Genomic DNA, 23514 nt, shown 5'->3' with positions numbered 1-23514 from the left:
GGCCCGGGGCTGGGCCCGCTCCACCCCACCGTGTTGGGCATAAACGTCTCCCCGCCGGGGCAAGGGTGGGATTGGTGGGTGGTCTCCACCGCCGTGGGAACTGGGACTCCCAGCGACCTCGCTCTGACCGGATCTGAGCATTTCCCGCCAGCGTTGGAAAGACCCAAAATGGTGGCTCTCCGGCTTGACGGTTCTTTGGAACCTGTCCCTCGCAGTACCCCGTTCCCTCTGAAATATCTGCCCTCTTTCTGTTCCCTCATCTGCAACAGGGAGTTGGCATCCGTGGTATTGGGCTGAACAAAACGGGGCCATCGCCCTCCTCCCTTTGTCCCTTCCTTGACAACGGTAAACAGTCGGCCCACCCCGCCCAACTCCGCCGAAACCTGGGGGGTCAAACCATTCAGGAGGCCTAAAGGGTGGCAGATTGCCTTACCTCTTCTCGTCGCACGCCTCTAACCTCCCCAGAGCCGAACTCGACCGTGTTTTCTTCCTCTCGTTCATGGTGGACGACTGAAAAAACTTGGAATCTAAACTTTCCCAGTCTGGGATCCCAAGTACGTTCTCTCCAGAGCTGTAGTGCCGCGATGACCTAGCTGTTCTCCAACTGGGACTGTGGGAAAGAGAGGTGTGCCGGTTCCCCCCCCCCCCCGCCACCCCCAACCCTGCTTCAGTGTGTGCAGTTCAGGAGCAGGGGCGGCTTGTAATTAGAGTAGTCGTTCAGCTTTCTCCTGCCCCTGTGGCTCCCTGGGGATAAAAGCATCACATGTGAAGGTTTCTTGATTGCAAGGTGTGTGTGAGGGAGGGGGGGTGGGTGCCCGGGGGAAGGGAGGGAGGAGAGGGAAGGGAGGAAGAGGAAGGGAGGGAAAAGGATGGAATGGCAAAGCATCACCGTGTTCAGTTGTTGATGGGTGCAGAGGGTCTCCTGGCCCGAGACTCTACATTTCCTTGTAGGGCAGGGTAACGGCCACGGAAAAGGCGTGAAATGAGGTGAGAGTAGAAGATCAGGGTCTTTTAAAGCTACCAGATTCTTTGGAGCTGGAAGTAAGCCCCGAGTGGGGTTAGGATGATGGCCAGATTGGTATAGTGGGAAATAAGGGGGGGAGGGAGGAGAGAGAGAGAGAACAGGTGAGCCTTAAAAAGACTGAAAGCATGGGAACATAAAAAGGGGGGGAAAGGAAAAGAGGTGAATGAAGAAGGGCCACTATTTAAGCATCCTAAAAAAGTAGTAGAAGTTATTTTCTCTCCCCTTCCCTTTCTCATGTATTACCCGTTTTACAGAAACTCCTTAGAACAGTGAGGCTTAGTATAAAGAATCCGGGCCTGGGAGCCAGAAGAACCTGGGTTCTAATCCCAACTCCCCCACTTGCCTACGGCGTGACCTTGGGCAAGTCACTTCACTTCTCTGTGCCTCATTTATCTCATCTGAAAACTGGGAGTTTAGACTGTGAGTGGCATGTGGGACATGGACCGTGTCGAACCTTATTATCTTGTATTTACCCCAGTGCTTAGAACCTGTCACATAGTAAGCGCTAAGCAGACACCATTGGAAAAAAGAAATTCTTAAAACATTTTATTCTTGTGGAGAGTTCAAATACTACTCAAAACCCACTGCCTTGAATATGAGACCCCGATTATATTCTTTCATAATTACCTACATGCTTAACGAATTGAATAACCTACCGCGAGCACGAGCCCCTTAAAAAATGATCGTTTCCAGCTTCGAGCCCATTAAACCACACAAACCTTATCTGACCTCACGAGAACTTTTGAATGGTTAGTACTTTAAAGTTTATTTTCCTACGGTATGCTTTAAAACTCAAATTAAAGCACTTAAAACCACAACCCTATTTTCAACATCAACTGCTTTGAGAGACTTAAAAAAATCTTTATGGTAGTTATCAATAAATGCCATTAAAACACCACAGTATTCTTTTGACCAAAAGAGGGTAGATAAATCAAATTCTAGAGTTTCTGCTACCCTGGAAAAGTGACATTCTCCTTTTTCTAATGACACTTAAGTGCTTACTAGGTGCCAGGAACTGTATTAAGCGCCGGGGTAGATCCAAGCTAATCAGGTTGGACATAGTTCATGTCCCAAGTGGGGCCCACCATCCCCACTTTACAGATGAGATAAATGAGGCACAGAGAAGTTGTGACTTGCCCAAAGTCACCCAGAGGAGCTGGGGTTAGAATCTAGGTCCTTCTGACTCCCAGGCCCGTGCTCTATCCACTAGGCCTTGCAAACAAGCAATAATTTAACTCGTAAACCGGTTTAATCGGACATTTCCTTGGAGAAAGCTTGGTCTTAAACTCTCAAGGTTAGATATGGGAACCAAAGGGGTCTCCTGGCTTCTCCTTCCTTTTCATTTCCCTGCTCCTACTAGAAGCATCTGCCCTTCCCCTCCTCTTCTCCCCTCCTCCCCGTCACCCCGCCGGCTACGTGCCGTGCCACGGTGCCGTGCCGTGCCACGGTGCCGTGCCGTGCCACGGTGCCGTGCCGTGCCTGTCGGGATAGCCAGCAAGGCAGCTGGGACACACCAATCGGCAAGAGCCATTTCCCAACCTACATCACTTTGAAAAATCAGCCCAAGAGGCCTGCAGGTAATCAAAGACAAACTCAGCATTCTTTTCTACTTGCCCAGCAGAAAATGTGCCTTGCTCTGGGAAAGTGACAGTTTGCAGAACTCGAATAAAAAAAAAAAACAACAAAAACCACAAGGATGCCTGGTTACACCACCTTCTCTTTCCCTAGACACAGGATAACACACTTGGATTTAAAATGAGAAAACTGCGAGTATTCTTACAGATGGCATTTGCTTACAGAACAAAACTTACCGAAGCCATTTTTACCTTGGGCCTACCGAATGCTGCTTTTTCTCATTTCAGTGTTACGGTGATCGTTCCGAGAACGTCGGGCTAACTGAAGGCCACGTGAGATATGTGAAATCAGACCAGAGGCCGTGCTCGCTTACTTAAGAGGCCTTAGGTGGATAGAGCATGGGCCTGGGGGGTCAGAAGGACCTGGGTTCTATCCCTGGCTCCGCCACATGGCTGCTGTGTGACCTTGAGCTTCACTTCACTTCTCTGTGCCTCGGTTTCCTCATTTGTAAACTGGGGATTAAGAGTGCCAGCGGGGATTAAGAGCCCCATGTGGGATAGGGACTGTGTCCAAACTGATAAACTTGTTTCTACCCCAGTGTTTAGCAAAAAGTAAGGATTTAACAAGTACCATAATTATCATATTTGAAGTAGAAACACCAGTTTGGAAGGCAGAAGGACGGGGATATCGTGGGGAGGGGATGACAGGGCTAAAGGGGGATGCGACTTGGGCCGCAACCAAACCGGTAAACTTCTATCTACCCCAGTGCTTAGTGAAAAGTAAGGGCTTAACAAGTACCATAATTATCATTTTTGAAGTAGAAACACCAATTTGGAAGCCAGAAGGTCAGTGGATATCGTTGGGAGGGGATGACAGGGCTAAAGGGGGCTGCGTCTTGGGCCGCATCGAGTCCAGCGTGGGGCCACTGAGGCTTCTGTTGCCGTCACTGTCAGCCTCCCCCGCTCTCAAAGCAGCCCCGCCTCCCGCCGGGCGGGAACCTGGACCTCAACGAGGGCGGTTCCTGGAGATGGCGGCGGTGGTCTTTGACTGCCTCCAGGGCTACTTTACGGGCATCAGAAGATGCCGCGATGACACCGTGACACCACGACCGGGACAGAGTCTGACGACGGCATCCGTCCCGGGCCCCTCCCCGGCTCCAGCCCAAATGAGGCAGAACCACTAATGGCAATTTTAGGGCCAGGGCGGGGGGACGGGGAGGACGGGGACGGGAGTCAGTGGGGTGACTAAGCTGGGCACGATGCTCAGCGATGCCCCCAGCTGGCCGGGGAGATAGCAGCCAGGCGGGGCTTCCCCGGTGGCAGGGTAGCTCGGCTTCTGGGAGGCCCTCGCCCACCACGGTGGTCAGCGAGGGCGGTGTTAGACTGGTAAGCTCGCTGTGGGAAGGGATCTGCCAGCTCTTACACTGTCCTCTCCCAAGCGCTTAGTACAGTGCTCTGCACACAGTAGGCACTCAATAAATATCGTCGGCGGTGGAAGCAGCACTCGCCCCCGTCTAGACCTCGCTCGCAACCGTGTGACGTCCCTGCTCAGCTGGGAGGAAAGACCGAATTTACAACAGGATTGCAATTCCACAGGTGATTCACTAAACCGGGAAATCATTACAGCACGGGGGGGAGATCAGACCGCACACGAGGACGATATTCCGGGTAACGCGGGTTGGGACGGCCTGGGTCTCACTGCTTCTCGTCCGCCGGGGCCGGGGCGGGGGGGGACTGTTGTCGAATCGCGACCTTAGGTATCAGATCTCATTCAGACTAGGTGACTTAAGATTTCCTGGAGACTGAGGAAGTCATTCTTTTTATTTTTTCCTCTCTGGCATTGCCATAGTAAGTTCTGAGAAAACCCTGAAGGATCTTTCTTTCTGCAAATGCAAAGGAATAAAAGCAAGACTGTTACCTGAACTGAAAAACAATTCTAAGAAGGGGGCATCAGATTACAAGTTCTCTGAGGGCAAGAACTGTCTTGTTCTTGATCTGTTCACTTGCCCTAAGGTAAAATCGAACCAACACTTATCCCTCAAATCTCTCAAATCCTCACGCCACGGAATGGCAGAAACGGTCCCAGTCTGGTTTTCAATCCTACGAAAGGAACCAGTTCTTACGGTCTGAAGGCATGGTTTTCATGGTCTAATTCTTGATAACCTGAGGCTTGTAGGAGAGAAAAGGAGAGGCGCTAAGGTGGGACCAGTCAAAGACAGCCCCTACATGAAAGGGCAACCGCGGCTAAACACAGAGTCTCTATCTGAGGCGTTCGCGGCGAGCGAAACGACGCTTGGTGGCCCGCTGAGCGTTCGAAACTCTCTCTGTTATATTCTGGGGTCTGAGAGGCCAAAAGGCATTTTCGTCCTGTGGCTTTGGGCCTGCACTGAGGGTGTGACGGGAAAGCCGAGGGCCACACCCTTTGGAGGGATATTCTCGCCGTACTATCCTAGGCAGGCCGTCGAAGGACTGGGGCCGGGGAACGGTGGCTTCTGGCAGGCTCGGGAAAGGGGCCGACTGTAAACTCGTCGTGGGTGGGGAACGTGTCTGTTATATTGTACTCTCCCAAGCGATTAGTACCGTGCCCTGCACCCAGTAAGCGCTCAAGAGATACTCTTGATTGATTGGATTGACAGCGGCTGCCTTGAAGTGAGGGGATTGGGCCCTGCACGCGTTTCCTCCACCCTCCCCGTCCCGATCCCGGAGGACTGACTCCCAGACAGGATGCCAGGGGGCAACAGGCTGGTGTGGGGCTAGGCCTGGGGGCGCAAAGCAGGTTGCGGGGCAGGCGGGCGGCCCGGCCTGCTCTCTGCCAATCAGATGGAGGGGCTGCCAACAGATCTGTAGTCTAAAGAGGTGGCCTTTTGCCCCCCCCTTCCTTCTGGTTGGCTTCCGAGAGCAGCGGTCGTGTCCCCATTCTGGTGGGCTCTCCCAACGTTTAGCATGGTTCTTGGAACCCAGTGGGCACTTGGAAATATCACTAACGATGTTTCAGGTGGAAAAAGGCCAGTTCAAAAAAATTCCCCCCGGGGCCACGCAGAAGCAGCCAGTGGGTGGTCATCCAATATGGAGGACCTACTTGTCGGAAGAATCGTTTATATTGATACTTTCATGATTTTTGAAAAAAAAAATCAACAAGGGATTGGGCTGGCACACAGTGGTGGTGGAAATTCTACGTGCATGACTTTCATGAAAAAGCAACCAAGACCATCTCATTACCCGATGTCCCCAGTTGGAGAGGCAGAAAGACTTGGTGAAAAAAGGTTGGCACTCGGAGACAGGCGACCCACGTTCTAGTCCCGGGTCACTGCTCTCTCATAAAAGAAGCAGCGTGGCTCAGTGGAAAGAGCACGGGCTTTGGAGTCAGGGGTCATGAGTTCGAATCCCAGCTCTGCCACTTGTCTGCTGTGTGACCTTGGGCAAGTCACTTCACTTCTCTGTGCCTCAGTTACCTCATCTGTAAAATGGGGATGAAGACTGTGAGCCCCACGTGGGACAACCTGATTCCCCTGTGTCTACCCCAGCGCTTAGAACAGTGCTCTGCACATAGGAAGCGCTTAACAAATACCAACATTATTATTATTATAAAACAGCTCATTTGTATTTGGCTCTGATTTTTCCCCAAACACCTTCACCTGACACATCGTTTCGGCCTCACAACATCCCCGTGAGGTAGGGAGAGGCAGGTCTCATCACCCCCATTTTATAGATGCGGAAACCGTGAGGTCAAGCGACTCATCTCAGGGAAGGCCAAGGCCGGAGTCGGGCACCTAGCCCCCAAATACCCTCGGTGTATTCGCCCGGGCGGCTCTCAGAAGCCGGGCTGCTCACGTGATTGGGAGAACATTTTCATGCTGCTCGAGTCCTGCCCAGCCAACAGACACCTGGAGGACAAGTCAGCAATAAATGTTGAATAGCTCAGTAAGCTATGAGCGAACATGAGCTGTAAGTGAGATGAGCCTGAGGGGACAGGCCCCCCTTCTGGAGACGCAATCTTGTCTTTCAGATTCTATTATTTGAAGTGCTTTAACCGACCTTTTTTTCCTCCCCGACCCTCTAATGGGCCGGGACTGGCAAGGGAGTCAAAAGACCCAGGTTCTAATCCCGGCTCTGCCCCTGACCCGCTGGGTGACTTTGGGGAAGTCGCCGATCTGTGCCTCAGTTTCCTCATCAGTACAACAAACCAACAAAAAAAGGGGGTTAAGATACCGATACCTACCTGTTCTCCATCCCTCTAAGACTGTGAGCCCCATGTGGGATAAGCATTGTGCACAACATTCTCCTTTAGCGGCTATGACTGTATCTGCGTACAATGCTTGGCGCCTAGTCGGCATTTAATAAACACCACAGTTATTATGATTATTATCAGGGCCTGATGGGAGTTTTGAAGCCCTTTTCTTCTCTTTCAGCACGGTGGTTACGCTTTCCCCTGAGTCAAAGACCATATACTAGAATGGACCAGGGTATCTTGCCCCATATGAGCTTACCTTCATTTGGAACCTTCTGGAGAAACTTCGAGATTTGTCTCGCATCAAGAGAATTTAAAATCATTACAATATCCAGTTCATCTTTCCCATAATCTCTTTGGTAGGTGGACCGTAGTTTTGTATGCTTTTGGTTCCAGATGTGTCTCAATATCACCGTGGGCACTGCAAGGAAACGGCAGGCGTGAAAAGCTGAGGGACGGAGAGGGGCCACAAAAACAAGAAATGGTCACAACCTCTGACGAGCTTAACTGAGACCTTAGCTAAATCACAACCCCCGACTGGAGCCCTCTATCTAGGATTTGGACCCAAGCGGCGTTCATCTACGGTGTCGCGAGAGAGGGCGACGACACCATATGCCTTGGGCTGGAGGAGTTTCGTGAAGGCATTGGAAGAACAGATCTAAAACTTCGGGATAAAGCCCGGATTGAGAATGACTCGATAGAAAACGGACTGAAATGGACCCACCGGCGCCGGACCGGGGCGTGAATTAGCGGGCTGTGGGCCAGGACTCACGGACTTCAAGGAAGCCAAAAGGGGTTTTCCTGGGAACACCGTCCTCATCGTCAATCCTTTCTCTGCCTTGGGACTGTTCAGGCCAAAAAAGAAATAGCCTGGGAGTGGCGGGGAGGCCAGCGTCCCTGGACATATTCCTCTACCTCGTACTGTCTCCACCGCTAGACTTCCTTGAGAAAGATTGTGCCTACTAGTTCCACTGGACTCTCCCCCGCTCTTAGGACACTGCTCTGCATTCAGCAAATGCTCCATAAACACTACCGATTGACTGATCGATGGGCTACCAACTTCCAGCAGAACGCTCAAATTTGTAATCCTCGAATGGTTAGAGCAACGAAAAACAAATGGTTACACTGCAATGGGAAGCCACCCGGGGACCGTTTTTGTGTTCAAATCTTTGTGCGGCCCTGATGCCGTTCGGGACTAATGAGGCCCAAGGTGACGTTGGACAAAGGAAAGAAAATGGTTCCGAAACGTTCGGTAGGGGGAAGTGATTACAGTTGCTAATGGATGGACCGGCGCTGGATCGAGGATGGCCCCAAGGGAAGTGAGTTTCCAGCTGGGAAGGTGTGAGTCCTGACGCTGACCCTCGGAGAGCGGGGCCCACGTAACTGCCAGATGGCAACTGGCGAAGCCTGGAAGGGGCTCGGTCCGACCGTATCAATCAGACCTGTAGCGTAGAAATGTTCCTTTTAAAACATATCTTAGAGGAGAGAACTTTTTGAACTTTTCCGGGTGTTTTTTTTTTAAATGCATTGTAAGAACTGGGTATTTTAAAGAAGACGAGGCAGGGGTTTCTCCCCTGCTTTTAGCTAAGGGGAGGCAGGGTGGTATACTGGCAAGAATCTGGGAGACGGGTGACGTGGGTCCTAATCCCAGTCCTTCTATTGACCTGCTGTTTGGTCTTGGGCCGGTCGCTTACCCTCTCTGAGCTTCCGTTTCCTCATCTGTAAAATGGGGTGAGAGCCCTGATCTCTCTTCCTCTTTGACTACAAGCCCCGTGTAGGCTGAGGACGGTGTCTGATCGGATGATCTTGCATCTACCCTAGCGTTCCGCCCAGCGCCTCGGCACCTAAGAAGTGCTCAAGAAATGCCATCATTAAAGAAGGCCGGGAGGAGGTGTTGCAGTCCTCAAAGTAGGGAATGTGGAGTCTTCCGTGAAGAATGGCGCCCCGGGGGGACCGAGACCAGGATGGGGGGGCCGGGGAGGGGGAGGAGGAGGGGAGCCACTGAAACTGTCCCACCTGGAGAACACGGTAGGGCTCGGATCAGTTCCGGTTCAGGAATCCGGAGGGGGCCGGGACTTGCGGAAAGGAGTAAGAGGAGGCCTGGGCAGGAAGCCTGGGTTTTTCGCCTTGCCGACCGGAGTGTTAGCTGGGGTCTGAGGAAGGACACGCCTCGTGGACGCATATGGAGCTGGAGGAGCCCAGGGGCCAGCGGGATGAACTGCAGGGAGCCAAGAATTGGGTAAGTACTATTTCATCGTTCTCTGGTATTGGCTACACTAGACCGGGGAAGCGTTCAGTGTGGAGAAATGCTGCACTGGCATTTGGGTTTGTTTCATGATCGAGTTCCTCTGTAAGCTGGTTATGGGCAGGGAACGTGTCTGCTAATTCTGTTGTACTCTCCCAAGAGCTCAGTACTTTGTTCTGCACATAGTAAGCACTCAAAAATACCCCCGATTGGTTGATCAGGGCTCTGGGGAAGGGATGGAATTTGTGCAGCCCGATTTCCCTCTCCCCTTAGCTCGTAATAGATCATTCTTGCTCTTAGATACGGTCCCTGGTTGCTGCATTCAGGGCTGCGTGTCCACGGTTTCTGGTTTCTAGGCTACGGACGCCGAAAGCAATCAAACCCACTGAGGCAACTACGGGACGTCCCTACCCGAGCCCAACGTCGGTGAGGGGAATCTGACCAGGCCGTTGGCTGAGGGCGGCAGAGAGGGGCTGCCCTGGCCCCAGAAGTGTGGGGAAAGGCTAGGGGGTGGTTTCGATTCCCAGCGTGCGGTCTGGAATCCTTTCGGGGCAAGACCGCCACGATAAGAGGCCCGGGAGAAAAAGCAGTTAGTTGGTCTCCTCTCCGAATTCCTGATTTCTCTTCTCTTCGTTATGGAAGAGGGGAGAGAGGAGATACAAATGAAGTTAGGGCCCAACATCACAGACTCCGTTTAAAAGCCAACTTGAACCTGTCTGGGTTGCGTATACAAAGGACGCTCCTTCATGAGGATCAAGAAGTAAAATGTCCATGACTAGTCCGATTCCCTTCCTACAGACAAAAGAAGAAATTCTCCTTGCCTCTATTTAGCAAAATATAAGTAACCTGATCCTGCTGCTACAGTTTGTATCAAGTTACTTATATTTGGCTATATTCCTTGGCTATATTCCTTTTAAACAGTTTTTTGGTGATCGAAAGGCAGTGCACTCCTCATCCAGAAGTCATACAGGGGCCAAATATATCGGTAGGCTTGAAAGGAGTTTGGCTAGGTTCTTGGATCTAGGGTCTTAGAGGGGAAGTTAGTGATCTAGAGGGGAAAATTTAGGGTGATAGATGGTTCGTCTCTAGCGTTAACGATAGATGACGAGGCGGCCGGTCATCGCCTCTGTACCTGAAAGCAGCCGGCTGCCCTTGCTGGAGACGGGACACTGGACCCAGGGGTCCACTGCCCCGGCGGTGGCTTTTCTCTGAACCTCCAGCCCGGCCTGCTTTTCACCAACCCGGCGGGACCGAGATAAGCAGCCGCAGCCTGAAACCTCGGGTAGGCCGGCGGGGGCGGGGGCGGCTACTGTCGGAACAATCACCGGGGCCGCGGTTGTGACTGTGCACTCTGAGCTGCGAGGAGCCCCAAATCTGCCGCTCTAGCCGCTGTACCCTACTGAGCTTTGTGGTTGAATATGTCGCCTTACAGTTTGGTTCCATCTCTCCCTATTTATCTGTCGCCAGTCCCCTCCCCTGCCTTTTTATTTTTAGACTGCGAGGCCCCCCCCCCCCCGCCCAAGAATCAGGGACCGTGTCCAAATCCCAACTGTGTATTTTTTCCCGGCATTCGGCACAGCGCCCTGCACACAGTAAGCGCTCAATAACCACTCCTAGTTATGTAGGATTCAGATTAATATGTAGTCCCGTCTGGCCCAACGGGTTTGTGGAGGCCGGCTGGTCTGAGGCGTTACCCTCACTCCTTATTTCACCCAGTTTGTTGGGAGGTCATGAGGGGACTCTGAGGCGCCCAGTACATAGCAGAAGTAACAGGCTGGTGGGGTCCACCTGCCAAGTAGATGAGTTGAAGCAGCGTGGCTCAGTGGAAAGAGCCTGGGCTTCGGAGTCAGAGGTCATGGGTTCGACTCCCGGCTCTGCCACTTGTCAGCTGTGTGACTGTGGGCAGGTCACTTCACTTCTCTGGGCCTCGGTCACCTCATCTGTCAAATGGGGATTAACAGCGAGCCTCACGTGGGACAACCTGATTACCCTGTAGCTACCCCAGCACTTAGAACAGTGCTCTGCACATAATAAGCGCTTAACAAATACCAATATCATTATTATTATCTAGTGCTAAGGAGAAGAGATAAAAGGCTCTGATCTCCAGTGGTTTCCACTTCTTGCTGACCCAGCCCTGAATCACCCTCTCTCTCGGCGTGACACATCCTCGCTTCTACCACCGAGGCATGTGACTCTGTCTCTGCCCCCAAACTGTCGACTTTAGCAGAGCGCCAGGTCCCTACAGTTCGTAATTGCCGTTTCCCTCCGTTCCTCTCCATCTCTAGACTGCAAGCTCGCTGTGGGCGAGGACCTTGGCAACCAACTCTTACACTGTACTCTCCCAAGGGCTCAGTTCAGGGCTCTGCACACAGGAAGCGCTCAATAAATACCACCGATTGACTGACCTCTGCCAGGCTCTTGGGCCCGGCGGAACCATTTTTCGCTGGCTTACCAATTCCTTTGACGGCGGATGGCAGGTTTGAGTAGCAGCCGTATTTCCAGGAAAAGTCTTGCAGTTCGGGGATCTTGGGTGGGATCCCATAGTTTCGTCGAAATTCCGTTTCTGGCCAACGCGGGATCAAGGTCTTCCATTCGGGAGGTGCACGCAGGGTTTGTTTTAGGGCCATCGCTGGGGGGTGGGATTGAAGGAAATTGGAGATAATAGATGAAAGACTGGATAATAGTTTGCATTCAACTAGCCTACACAGAGAGAGAGAGAGAAAGGGAGGAGAGAGAAAGAGAGAACACCCACCGTAGAGGACTCACCTTTGGTTCTGTCCAGAAAATCCTCCCGAAGCGTGGAGGTGTACTGTGCCGATATTGTTCTCTGGAAATCTCGGGTCGAAGCCGGAATTCTCCACGGTGACCGGCTGTTGGGGTCGGCCTCTGCTTGCTCTCTGGGCATCTTCCATCTCATGAAATTCTAGCAACAACAGAAAAGGGAGTTTCAGGAATTTTCTCTGGGAATAGGTTACCGGTCCTGAGACTTCGGGAATGAGAACCTGCACGGATGAATCGGTTAGGGGAATACGTTCCCAATTACACCTCAGGCACCTATGGACTTGGACACAGCCTTGGCATTTTTGATTAGACATTTATTCAATCACACATTCATTTGATGGCTCTGTAAAAACCTCTATAACCCTACTCACTTATGGACTGCAAGCTCTCTGTGGGCATGGAACACGTCACTTCTTTGCTTCGTCCTTTCCAATCATTTAATGCGTCGAACTACTCTGCACTCAGTGGGCACTCAAGAAACGCTATCGCCGCTATTTCAACACCTCTATCGCCTAACAAAAATAAATCACGTTTTCTTTTTCGTTACACTTCGCACGAGGGGTCGCCAGGACCACAGGACTCTTTGTAGGAAAGAGAATGTGGCTGGTGAAGCATCTCCCAGGCACTTAATAATAACGATGGCATTCGTTAAGCGCTCGCCATGTGCCAAGCACCGTTCTGAGCGCTGGGTACAGGGCACCGCACCTGGTAGGCGCTTAAGAAAATACCGTCACTTCTCCTGTCTCTCCCGGGCCTTACCTGACTGGGGTGAGGATTGTGGTTTCTGGATCCCGAAGATGTCGCAGTCCTGATGAGCTCGGCTCTAGAATACGGCTTCCAGCCGTAGTCGTCCTGGTACGCGTTACTGCCGACGGGCTCGCCGAGCTTGTAAGAATGCCCAAAATGTTTGGTGTCATAGGGGCTATTTAAAAAACAAAACCAAAAAACCCACGTCAGAAATTAGAGTAGAGAGATTCGGTGCCGGATTCCACAAGCAGCATCGAATTGGTTTTTATCGGCGCGCTAATAGAAGGCAGATGGCCTCAAATGATGACGACATACACTTTCATTAGTAGTGTCTTGAGGTTTGGTAGGACGGGGAGGAAATTAAAGGGAAATAATAAGCCTCCGGATCTCCAATTTCATTTTTGAAGTGACACTTTTAGACGTCCGGGACGGCAACCGATATTTTATCATCTCCCCAAGCGTCCTTTATTGCCGACTATCGGATGAGACAGACCGATCGGTGCTCTCACCCAGGATGGCATTTCTTATTCTCTCAGGTTCACTTAAAAGTAAATTGCGGAAAAGATGAAGTACAGGCCCCGGCTCCGCTTTCGTACCGAGCGGCCAGATTTCCGAATCTCCCCTTGCTTTTTCAGTCCAGGGTTACCTTCTACGATTTGAACACGAATCACCTCAAGCAGAAAAATACTACTGTCAGCCATCTGCTTAGTAATGAGTTTCTGTGCCTGGGTGAAGCCAGGCGTTTCTAAATTTGACTAGAGGAGCAAAAAGCCCGGAATAAAACATTTCGGCTTTGAAAGGCATCTATTCACATGGCCTCTTTTCGGTGCCGGCGAGCTCCGTCTGCATCCGAGTGAAACTCTACAGGCCTTTTCTTAGCTGTTCCAGTTTTCCTCCAAGACGCTTCAAGTTCCTGGAGGGCAGAGGCAGCGGCGCCTTCTATGCCGGGCGATCACTGAGAAAGCCCGGACAGGCCTTGGCACCCTCAAAGCCCCCCTAAAACCGTTCATCTTCAGCAGGACCAGCAGCTGGGCCGTATGAACTGTGGAAAGGGAAATTACGGAAGAGAGGGGGATGATGGGGGGCCACAGCTTAGCAAATTACAGGCACAGAAAGAAGCCGTAGCTCCGTTTAGACCGTGAGCCCGTCACTGGGCAGGGACCGTCTCTATCTGTTGCCGAACTGTCCATTCCAAGAGCTTAGTACGGTGCTCTGCACCTAGAAGCAGCGTGGCACAGTGGAAAGAGCGCGGGCTTGGGAGCCAGAGGTCATGGGTTCGAATCCCGGCTCGGCCACTTCTCAGCTGTGTGACTGTGGGCGAGTCGCTTCACTTCTCTGGGCCTCGGTTCCCTCATCTGGAAAATGGGGATTAACTGTGAGCCTCACGTGGGACAACCTGATGACCCTGTCTCTCCCCCAGCGCTTACAACAGTGCTCTGCGCATAGTAAGCGCTTAACAAATACCAACGTTATTATTATTAAGTGCTCAGTAAATAAGTATTGAATGAACGTGCTTACAACCTACAGGAAACTAGGGCAGTGGCAAGCTTATTGAAGACCATTCAGCCACCAGGCCGACGCGAGTTGTTATAAACGATCTCCGCCTCTGGGTCCTGTTCCCCTGGCTTTTAAGGGAATGTGGATCCTTGAGGGAAGCAGTGAGGTCTAGTGGATAGAGCACGGGCCCGGGAGGCGGAGGATCCGGGTTCTAATCCCGGCTCTGCCACTTTTCTGCTGTGTGATCTTGGGCAAGTCACTAAACTTCTCTGTTCATTCATTCAATTGTACTTACTGAGTGCTTACTGTGGGCAGAGCACTGTACTAAGCACTTGGAAAGTACAATTCAGCAACAAAGACAATCCCGGGCCACAGTCCGGGGGTGGGGCGGGTGGAGACAGGCATCAAAACAAGTAAACAGGCATCAATATAAATAAATACAATTATAGATATATACAGAATTACATAAGTACTGAGGGGCAGGGTCGGGGAGAGCAAAGGAAGCAAGTCAAGGTGACAGGGAAGGGAAGGGGAGCTCAGGAAAAGGGGGGCTTAGTCTGGGAAAGTCTCTGTTCCTGTCACCTCCTCCATAAAACAGGGATTAAGACTGTAAGCCCCACGTGTGTCCAACCTGATTAGCTTGTTTCTACCCCAGTGCTTAGTACAGTGTCTGGCACGTAAGCAGCATGTAAATACCATAAAAAAAAACCCCTCTGTGACTGAGTTTCTTTAGCTGTAAAATGGGGATCCAATACCCATTATCTCTTCTACTTAGATTGTGGGGATGATTAAGACTATGAGCCTTATGTGGAACCGGGACTGTGTCCAATCTGATTATGTTGTAGGTGCCCCAGTGCCTACTACAGGGCCTGGCATGTAATAAGTGCTTAATAAACGCCATAATCATCACTGTTATTAATATGGTATGCTAGTCTGGCAAGGAATGCAATTTGACAGAAAAAAAGCTAGTGAATGTAGTTCCGTAATAGCTGCTGAATTTTCCTGAGCTTTTCAGCTCCTCAATCAAGTCATCTGGCTTTCTCACAAAGTATCCTCTTAAATTCAGCATTCGTTTAATGGATATTCTTTTCTCCATACACGGAGTATGGGAATCGGGCCCCTTTTACAGCCAAATTAACTCATTCAGCTCCCAGAGGTACAATTGAGTAAATAACCACTCCATTAAATGGTACCCTAGTGCCCTGATAAATTACCTCCCCCTCGGTGGGCCTGATTTACTAGCCCGTATCACCGGAGAACAGCGCCGGGGTAGACCCGAGATAATCAGGTTGGACAGGGACCCTGCCCCACATGGAGCTCACAGTCAAAGTAGGAGAGAGAATAAGTATTGGAGCCCCATTTTACAGGTGATAACCAGGAGGGGTAGCTTGAGGGGCAGTAAAAATTCAGCTGGTGTTTTCATGACATCTTTTGCAGAATCTGGATCAACCTGTTCTTCCATTTTTATATTTGTTAAGCACTTATCAGGTGCTACTTATTAAGCAGCAGAGCCGGGATTTGAACCCATGATCTCATTCATTCACTCATTCATTCAATAGTATTTATTGAGCGCTTACTATGTGCAGAGCACTGTACTAAGCGCTTGGAACGAACAAGTCGGCAACAGATAGAGCCGGTCCCTGCCGTTTGACGGGCTTACGGTCTAATCGGGGGAGACGGACGGACGAGAACGATGGCGATAAAGAGAGTCGAGGGGAAGAACGTCTCGTAAAAACAATGGCAACTAAATAGAATCAAGGCGATGTACATTTCATTAACCAAATAAATAGGGTAATGAAAATATATACAGTTGAGCGGACGACAAAGCCCACGCTCTTTCCACTGCGTAGCCAGTCTTCCCAGTGGACTGGGGGGAGGGGGGGGGGCCTTTACACCTCAATCCAACCATAACGGGGCTCTCACCGGATTATTTCAGCAGCTGGTCCTTTTTTAGGCGTGTACGCGCGCATCGCCGTGGTTTTGTAGGAGTCCCATCTCGCGCTCCTTTCTGAAACCCGGAAACGGCATCGGGAACGGAACGGCCCGCGGTCCACCACGGGTGAGGAGGAGAGATGGAACAAAATTAAGATGGAGACATCCAGAAAGACACGGAGAAGTTACAAGGGGATCTCACAAGATAGATTCACCGCTGGATTATTCCCAAATACTGTCCCACGGGCAAACTATTCAGGTTGGGACCGCTTTGGCTAGGAAGTGCCAGTGGGCTCCCTGGGGGGGCCGGGTCACACTTTGAGGTGTTCTGATTAAAAGGACTAATCGCCATCTTTCTTAATCTATTATAACTGGGCTATTCCCGAGAAAACTTCCTTAAACCATATCACCCCAGGGAACAATATTAAAAACGAAATACTAATATTAAAAAATTCTCTCCCCTTCTTGTTGTCTGCAAGTCACTTCACTTCCCTGGGCCTCAGTTCCCTCATCTGTAAAATGGGGATTAAGACCGTGAGCCCCGCGCGGGACAACCTGATGACCCTGCGTCTCCCCCAGCGCTTAGAACAGTGCTCGGCACCTAGTGAGCGCTTAACAAATACCAACGTCATTATTATGAATTCGGACGCTGTGGGTGATGAACTATTTTCTGGGTCCATTCCATTTTCTTTCTCGAACGCCACTTTAGCCTAACACTACCTCTGCACCTCAGGTTATCTTGCTCCTCTTTTAACCTACATCCCCAGTCACCAGACTCTGAATCTGAAAACGCTTCCTTCCTTCTTCAAAACACCCCCTGCAGCATTACATTTCCCGTTTAGGCAGCAGCACAAATGGAAAGAAAAGGAAGGGGGGGGGGGAGAAAATACCAGCTGCTCTTGCCACCTGTGCTTCCAACTCCTCTGAATTTACAGTCAGTCGAGGGGTGAAGAGACGGGCATAAATCGACGGATTAAAAATCTCAGCCCGCCTGTCAACCGGAGAGCCCGTTTCCTGCAGTCCACCTTTCATTCATTCATTCAGTAGTATTTATTGAGCGCTTACTATGTGCAGAGCACTGTACTAAGCGCTTGGGACGAACGAGTCGGCAACAGATCGAGACGGTCCCTGCCGTTTGACGGGCTCACGGTCTATTTCATCTCTGCGCTGCGCCATCATTTATCCATCCCGGGCCTGAAGCTGTCCCGCGACCTCCAGCCATGGAGATGTAGGCAGCGCGGCTCAGTGGAAAGAGCCCGGGCTTGGGAGTCAGAGGTCACGGGTTCGAATCCCCGCCTCTGCCCCTTGTCCGCTGGGTGACTGCGGGCGAGTCACTTCACTGGGCCTCAGTTCCCTCATCTGTCAAATGGGGATGAAGACTGCGAAAGACAGTGGAAAGAGCCCGGGCTTGGGAGTCAGAGGTCATGGGTTCGACTCCCGGCTCTGCCACTTGTCAGCTGGGGACAACATTATTATTATTAAATAATATTATTATTATTATTAAAATGGGGATGAAGACGGTGAGCCTCCCGTGGGACAACCTGATGACCCTGGATCTCCCCCAGCGCTTAGAACAGTGCTCTGCACATAGCAAGCGCTTAACAAATACCAACATTCTTCTTCTTCTTCTCTGGGCCTCAGTTTCCTCATCTGTAAAATGGGGATTAAAACTGTGAGGCCCCACGTGGGACCACCTGACCACCTTGTATCCTTCCCAGCGCTTAGAACAGTGCTCTGCACATAGGAAGCGCTTAAATACCGACATTATTCTTCTTCTCTGGGCCTCAGTTCCCTCATCTGTAAAATGGGGATTAAAACTGCGAGCCCCCCCGTGGGACAACCTGATTCCCCTGTCTCTCCCCCAGCGCTTAGAACAGTGCTTGGCACAGAGTCAGCGCTTAAATACCGACATTATTATTCTTATTATCAGTGTCTTGCCCAAGGTGACGGGGCTGAGCGGGGCGGATTGTGTTTATCGAGGGGCGGTGGGCGGCGGCGGCCTTACCGGCTCCGTCCATGGAGGCAGAGGAGGCCGGAGGGCTGCCCGGAGGAGGAGACAGAGGAGGATGAGACTGGAGGGCTGCCCGGAGGAGGAGGAGGAGGAGGAGACAGAGGAGGAGACAGAGGAGGAGGCCGGAGGGCTGCCCGGAGGAGGAGGAGGAGACAGAGGAGGAGACAGAGGAGGAGGAGGCCGGAGGGCTGCCCGGAGGAGAAGGAGGAGACAGAGGAAGAAGAGGAGACAGAGGAGGAGGAGGCCGGAGGGCTGCCCGGAGGAGGAGGAGGAGGAGACAGAGGAGGAGACAGAGGAGGAGGAGGCCGGAGGGCTGCCCGGAGGAGGAGGAGGAGGAGACAGAGGAGGAGACAGAGGAGGAGGAGGCCGGAGGGCTGCCTGGAGGAGGAGGAGGAGAAGGAGGAGACAGAGGAAGATGAGGAGACAGAGGAGGAGGAGGCCGGAGGGCTGCCTGGAGGAGGAGGAGGCCGGAGGGCTGCCCGGAGGCAGAGAAGGAGGGGTCCGGAGGGCTGCCCGGAGGCGGCGGCGGCCCCAACGGGCTCCGGCGCGCCCCCTAGCGGGGCCCCTCGCCTCAAGGTGGCGAATCCTTCCGCGCCTCAGCCGCACTGCGCGCCGTGCGGCGGCCCCGATCCCTCCGCGCTCCGCCTCAACCGCCTCGCCCTCGCCCCTTCGCGCCCGAATCTGGCGAATCCTTCCGCGCCTCAGCCGCACTGCGCGCCGTGCGGCGGCCCCGATCCTTCCGCGCTTCGCCTCAACCGCCTCGCCCTCGCCCCGTCGCGCCCGAATCTGGCGAATCCTTCCGCGCCTCAGCCGCCTCTCACCGGCCGCTTGGCGCCCAAATCTAGCGGATCCTTCCGCCGCTCCCCCGCTCGGGTGCCGCGGATCTTTCCGCCGGACCGACACGTCACCCGTTGCCGTGGAAACCACCGTTAGGGCGCTCAGCGCGCTGAAGAAATACTAATAATGTGGATAATAATAATGTTGGCATTTATTAGGCGTTGACCGTGTGCAAAGCACTGTTCTAAGCGCTGGGGGAGAGACGGGGTCATCAGGTTGCCCCACGAGAGGCTCACAGGCTTCATCCCCATTTTACAGATGAGGGAACTGAGGCCCAGAGAAGTGAAGTGACTTGCCCACAGTCACACAGTGTTTGTTAAGCGCTGACTAGGTGCAGGGCACTGTGCTAAGCGCTGGGGGAGAGACGGGGTCATCAGGTTGTCCCACATGAGGCGCACAGGCTTCATCCCCATTTGACTGATGAGGGAACTGAGGCCCAGAAACTAGTAATAATAATGTTGGTATTTGTTAAGCGCTGACTATGTGCAGAGCACTGTTCTAAGCGCTGGGGGAGAGACAGGGTCATCAGGTTGTCCCACGTGAGGCTCACAGTCTTCACCCCCATTTGACAGATGAGGGAACTGAGGCACAGAGAAGTGAAGTGACTCGCCCACAGTCACACAGCTGGCAAGTGGCGGAGCCGGGATTCAAACCCATGGCCTCTGACTCTGAGGGAACTGAGGCCCAGAGAAGAAGAAGAAGAAGAATGTTGGTATTTGTTAAGCGCTGACTATGTGCAGAGCACTGTTCTAAGCGCTGGGGGAGAGACAGGGTCATCAGGTTGTCCCACGTGAGGCTCCCAGTCTTCATCCCCATTTGACAGATGAGGGAACTGAGGCCCAGAGAAGTGAAGCGACTCGCCCACAGTCACACAGCTGATAAGTGGCAGAGTCGGAATTGGAACCCATGACCACTGACTCCCAAGCCCGGGCTCTTGCCACTGAGCCACGCTGCTTCCCTCTGGGCCTCAGTGACCTCAGCTGGAAAATGGGGGTGAAGGCTGGGAGCCCCACGTGGGACAACCCGCTGACCTTGGATCCCCCCCCAATGCTTGGCACATAGTAAACACTTAGCAAATACCATCATTATTCTTCTTCTCTGGGCCTCAGTTCCCTCATCTGTAAAATGGGGATTGAGTGTGTGAGCCCCACGTAGGACAGGGACTTGCTTGTCTCCACCCCAGCACTTAGAACAGTGCTTGGCACATAGTAAGCACTTAAGAAATACCACAATCATCATCAGAAGCTGGGTGGGGGAGCACAGAGTGCTTGGCACAGAGTAAGCGCTTAAAAATGCCACAGTCATCACCAGAAGCTGGGTGGGGGAGCACAGAGTGCTTGGCACAGAGTAAGTGCTTAAAAAATACCACATTAATCACCAGAAGCTGGGTGGGGGAGCACAGAGTGCTTGGCACAGAGTAAGCGCTTAAGAAATACCACAGTCAACATCACCAGAAGCTGGGTGGGGGAAGCACAGAGTGCTTGGCACAGAGTAAGCGCTTAAGAAATACCACAGTCATCACCAGAAGCTGGGTGGGGGGAGCAGAGGGAAGCAGCGTGACCTAGGGGGAAAAAGCACAGGCCCGGCAGCAGAGGACCTGGGTTCTAATTCCAGCTCTGCCCCCTTTACCTGCTGAATGACCTTGGGCAAGTCACAACTTCTTTGCGCCTCAGTTTCCCCCCTCTGGAAAATGGGGACTCAATACCCGTTCTCCCACCGACTTAGACTGTGAGTCCTGTACGTGTCTTATATCTCTCCCAGCACTTAGTGTTCTGTTTGGTGCACAAAAGACATTTAATAAACACAATATTATCATTCCCAAGTTTTTCAGCTTAATATTCTCCTCCACTACCCACACCGTCGTTCTCAGTTTTTGCAAGTTGGGTCAAAGTTTTCCAGCCAAAGACAAAACCAGATTGGCTTTCCTTCTTTTGTGAATTTCTTCCATGCAACACTACAGAATGCATGTAACTCCCACCCGTGAGATGGGAGTTCTGGTCCTGAAATTGCTCCGGATTTAACCAGGAAAGTCCTAATGGGCTCGGGCAACAACTGCAGCGATTTTGCTCTCCCAGATTAGCGGTAAAACAGGAACTGGATTGAGTTCTAGAAATATGTTGACTATGTTGGAGCCCCTCAGCAAATTCAATCTTTCCTCCCTGCGGTCCTAATTCAATCAGCCCCACTGAAGTCTGAACACCCTCCTAAAAGATGCCAGATTCACCCCCCCAAATGGATAAGGTTGCTCAGCTCTATTTTGAATCGGAGTGTATTGAATCTGTTTTCCTAGTCATTCATTCATTCAGTAGTATTTATTGAGCACTTACTCTGTGCAGAGCACTGTACTAAGCGCTTGGAATGGGCAAATGGGCAACAGATAGAGACAGTCCCTGCCCACTGACGGGCTTACAGTCTAATCGGGGGAGACAGACAAAAACAATAGCAATAAATAGAATCAAGGGGATGTACATCTCATTAAAACAAAGGTAATAAATAGAATCAAGGGGATGTACATCTCATTAACAAAATAGGGTAATAAAAATATATACAATCGAAGTAGTTACGATTCTCGAGTGACCCCTGGGTATAAATCACTGTCCTAAGGGCTTGGAACTCTGGAATCTAATGCCAGAAAACTCTTAGTGCTTTAAATTTGGTCCCTCCTAGTTGAGCGGGGCGTTAGCTGCGGAAAATGATAAAAATCACTGAGTCAGACACAAGTGATAGAACATGTTTTAATAAGTGAATAAGAAAGAAACTGGTAAAAAAAAAAAAGCCCCATAATCAGATTCTATGAAACAAGAAAAATGGTCCTGGGATTTATCGTGGATTTTTCTGCTCCTTTGTTCTCTGAGTCAGGAGTAGGAAAAGGAAGAATTTGATTATTCCCCCATAAACACAGAAGATCCAATAAAGAAATCAGGGCTGAAGAAAAAACTAAAGCCTACCCAAAATAGTACCCGTCTCTAGACTGCAGAGCTTGGGGAGATGGGAAGAGTGGGAGGAGCAGGTGGAAATTTTCAAATGGCTTTATTCATACATTTCGGAGACCACAAAGTCCAGTAGAAGTTCGAGTTCACATGCACTAAACTGGAGTTAATGGCTACCTCATCAGGGGCATTTATTGAACGCACAGCACAGAACTAACCACTTGGAAGAATTCACTCAAAGCAAAATGCATGTCACTTGCCCTCAGGGAGCTCACAGTGTAAAGAAGGACACGGACATAAAAATTACAAAAACGAGGAGGAGGAGGAAGAACGTGGTAATAGCAGGAAGTCTGAGAGAACTTCACCACAAAGAAGGATCTGATCCCGCAAAAATCAGTTACCCTAACAAGCCGCTTCCCGAACACTGACACGGTCACTTAGGTGAGGGTTATCCTTTCAGGGTGTGCGATGCGCAAAGACAACGAAGAACCGATTTGGAGATGTAGCGCAGGAAAATCATTTACGGCTTTACTGCTCCACCGGTGTCCGACTCATCGGAGTGAGTTACAGACCCGCCCCAGGAACCCGCTGAGAACGAGAATGATCCTTCCTGCTTGGCAACATCTAGACATGAAGCTTTACCCTCAACCTTCCCAAACAGAAAACTGCTTTTTTACATTCCCTGAGCGAGCCTGTTTTACAGCTATTCTACCTAGAAAGCTGGCACGTGAAGATAAAAAAAAAGTCAGGTACAATGAGAGGCAGGTTTGTCTACCTCGGAGATCAATCAACAGTATCTACTGAGCACCTCCTGTGGGCAGAGCACCGTGCTAAGGCCTTGGGAGAGGATAATCGAATGAGAAGATATGATCTCTGCCCTCAAAGTGACCTTACAGTCTACCAATTGTCCCGGAATGCCATTTCCAGACGTTAAGAAAAGAAGCAGACCCCAAGTTCCACCAAGGAATCTAGCCCCAAGGAATGTCTAGGTCGCTAAGGATGGGGTCTTGTATTCCCCAGAAGAGAAAAAGGAAAAGAAAAAAACCCCCAGAAAAATGTAACAGTTACACCCAGAACTGATCTTTTTAGCTTTATATGCTTTGAAAACATTTTCTAGACTTCTGAAGTTATACCCATAAGTAATAATAATAATGTTGGTATTTGTTAAGCGCTTACTATGTGCAGAGCACTGTTCTAAGCACTGGGGGAGATACAGGGTTCATCAGGTTGTCCCACGTGAGGTTCACAGTTAATCCCCATTTGTCAGATGAGGTAACTGAGGCACAGAGAAGTGACTTGCCCACAGTCACACGGCTGACAAGTGGCGGAGCCGGGATTCGAACTCATATCCTCTGACTCCCAAACCCGGGCTCTTTCCACTGAGCCACACTGCTTCTCTACTCTCCCAAGCGCTTAGAACACTGCTCTGCACACAGTAGACCCTAAATATGATTGCCTGAATCCAGTGGGAAAGAAACGGTTTTTGCGCTTCTGTTGTATTTTCGCACTTCTGTTGTATTTTCGCAAGTGTTTAATACAGTGCACTATACCCAATAAATATCATTAACACTGAAGTTTCACTTAATCTCTCCAATTCCAAGAGAACGAACAAGAGGAGAATTAATTGCTGGGAACATTCTACATCTCTTCTTTCAGTTGTAAAAGGTTAGCAGTGCAGCGGGTCAATTAAAGTAAGAGGAACATAATA

The 23514-nt window shown here is 51.1% G+C and overlaps 2 protein-coding genes across 6 annotated transcripts in view; both read right to left on the bottom strand.

Moving 5' to 3' along the window:
• The window catches only part of LOC100079641 (WD repeat-containing protein on Y chromosome-like), a 29864-nt gene extending 29347 nt beyond the window's left edge, over positions 1-517 (bottom strand). For all 3 annotated transcript variants that reach the window (XM_029047747.1, XM_039914969.1, XM_039914970.1), the window contains exon 1: positions 434-517. In XM_029047747.1, coding sequence (XP_028903580.1) covers positions 434-501 — 68 coding nt within the window. In that variant the 5' untranslated portion in view covers positions 502-517. The remainder of the gene's footprint in view (positions 1-433) is intronic.
• On the bottom strand, positions 511-18068 carry TEX26 (testis expressed 26). Of its 3 annotated transcripts, none has more exons than XM_029047757.2 (7): positions 18034-18068; positions 16020-16104; positions 12612-12774; positions 11838-11994; positions 11524-11700; positions 7086-7247; positions 511-610 (listed from the first exon to the last, which is right to left on the bottom strand). In XM_029047757.2, the coding sequence occupies exons 1-7, from the start codon at positions 18044-18046 to the stop codon at positions 528-530; spliced, it is 840 nt and encodes a 279-aa protein (XP_028903590.1). In that variant the 5' UTR covers positions 18047-18068; the 3' UTR covers positions 511-527. The 3 variants fall into 3 exon arrangements, with proteins under 3 accessions (XP_028903590.1, XP_028903589.1, XP_028903591.1); XM_029047756.2 differs by lacking the exon at positions 511-610 and adding an exon at positions 4071-4481; XM_029047758.1 differs by lacking the exon at positions 511-610 and adding an exon at positions 8843-9044.
• Between the last annotated feature and the right edge of the window lie 5446 nt (positions 18069-23514).

The sequence above is a fragment of the Ornithorhynchus anatinus genome, chromosome 20, assembly GCF_004115215.2.
Source record: "Ornithorhynchus anatinus isolate Pmale09 chromosome 20, mOrnAna1.pri.v4, whole genome shotgun sequence".
NCBI classification, from domain to species: Eukaryota; Metazoa; Chordata; class Mammalia; order Monotremata; family Ornithorhynchidae; genus Ornithorhynchus; species Ornithorhynchus anatinus.
This window is presented reverse-complemented; position numbering and strand designations above follow the sequence as displayed.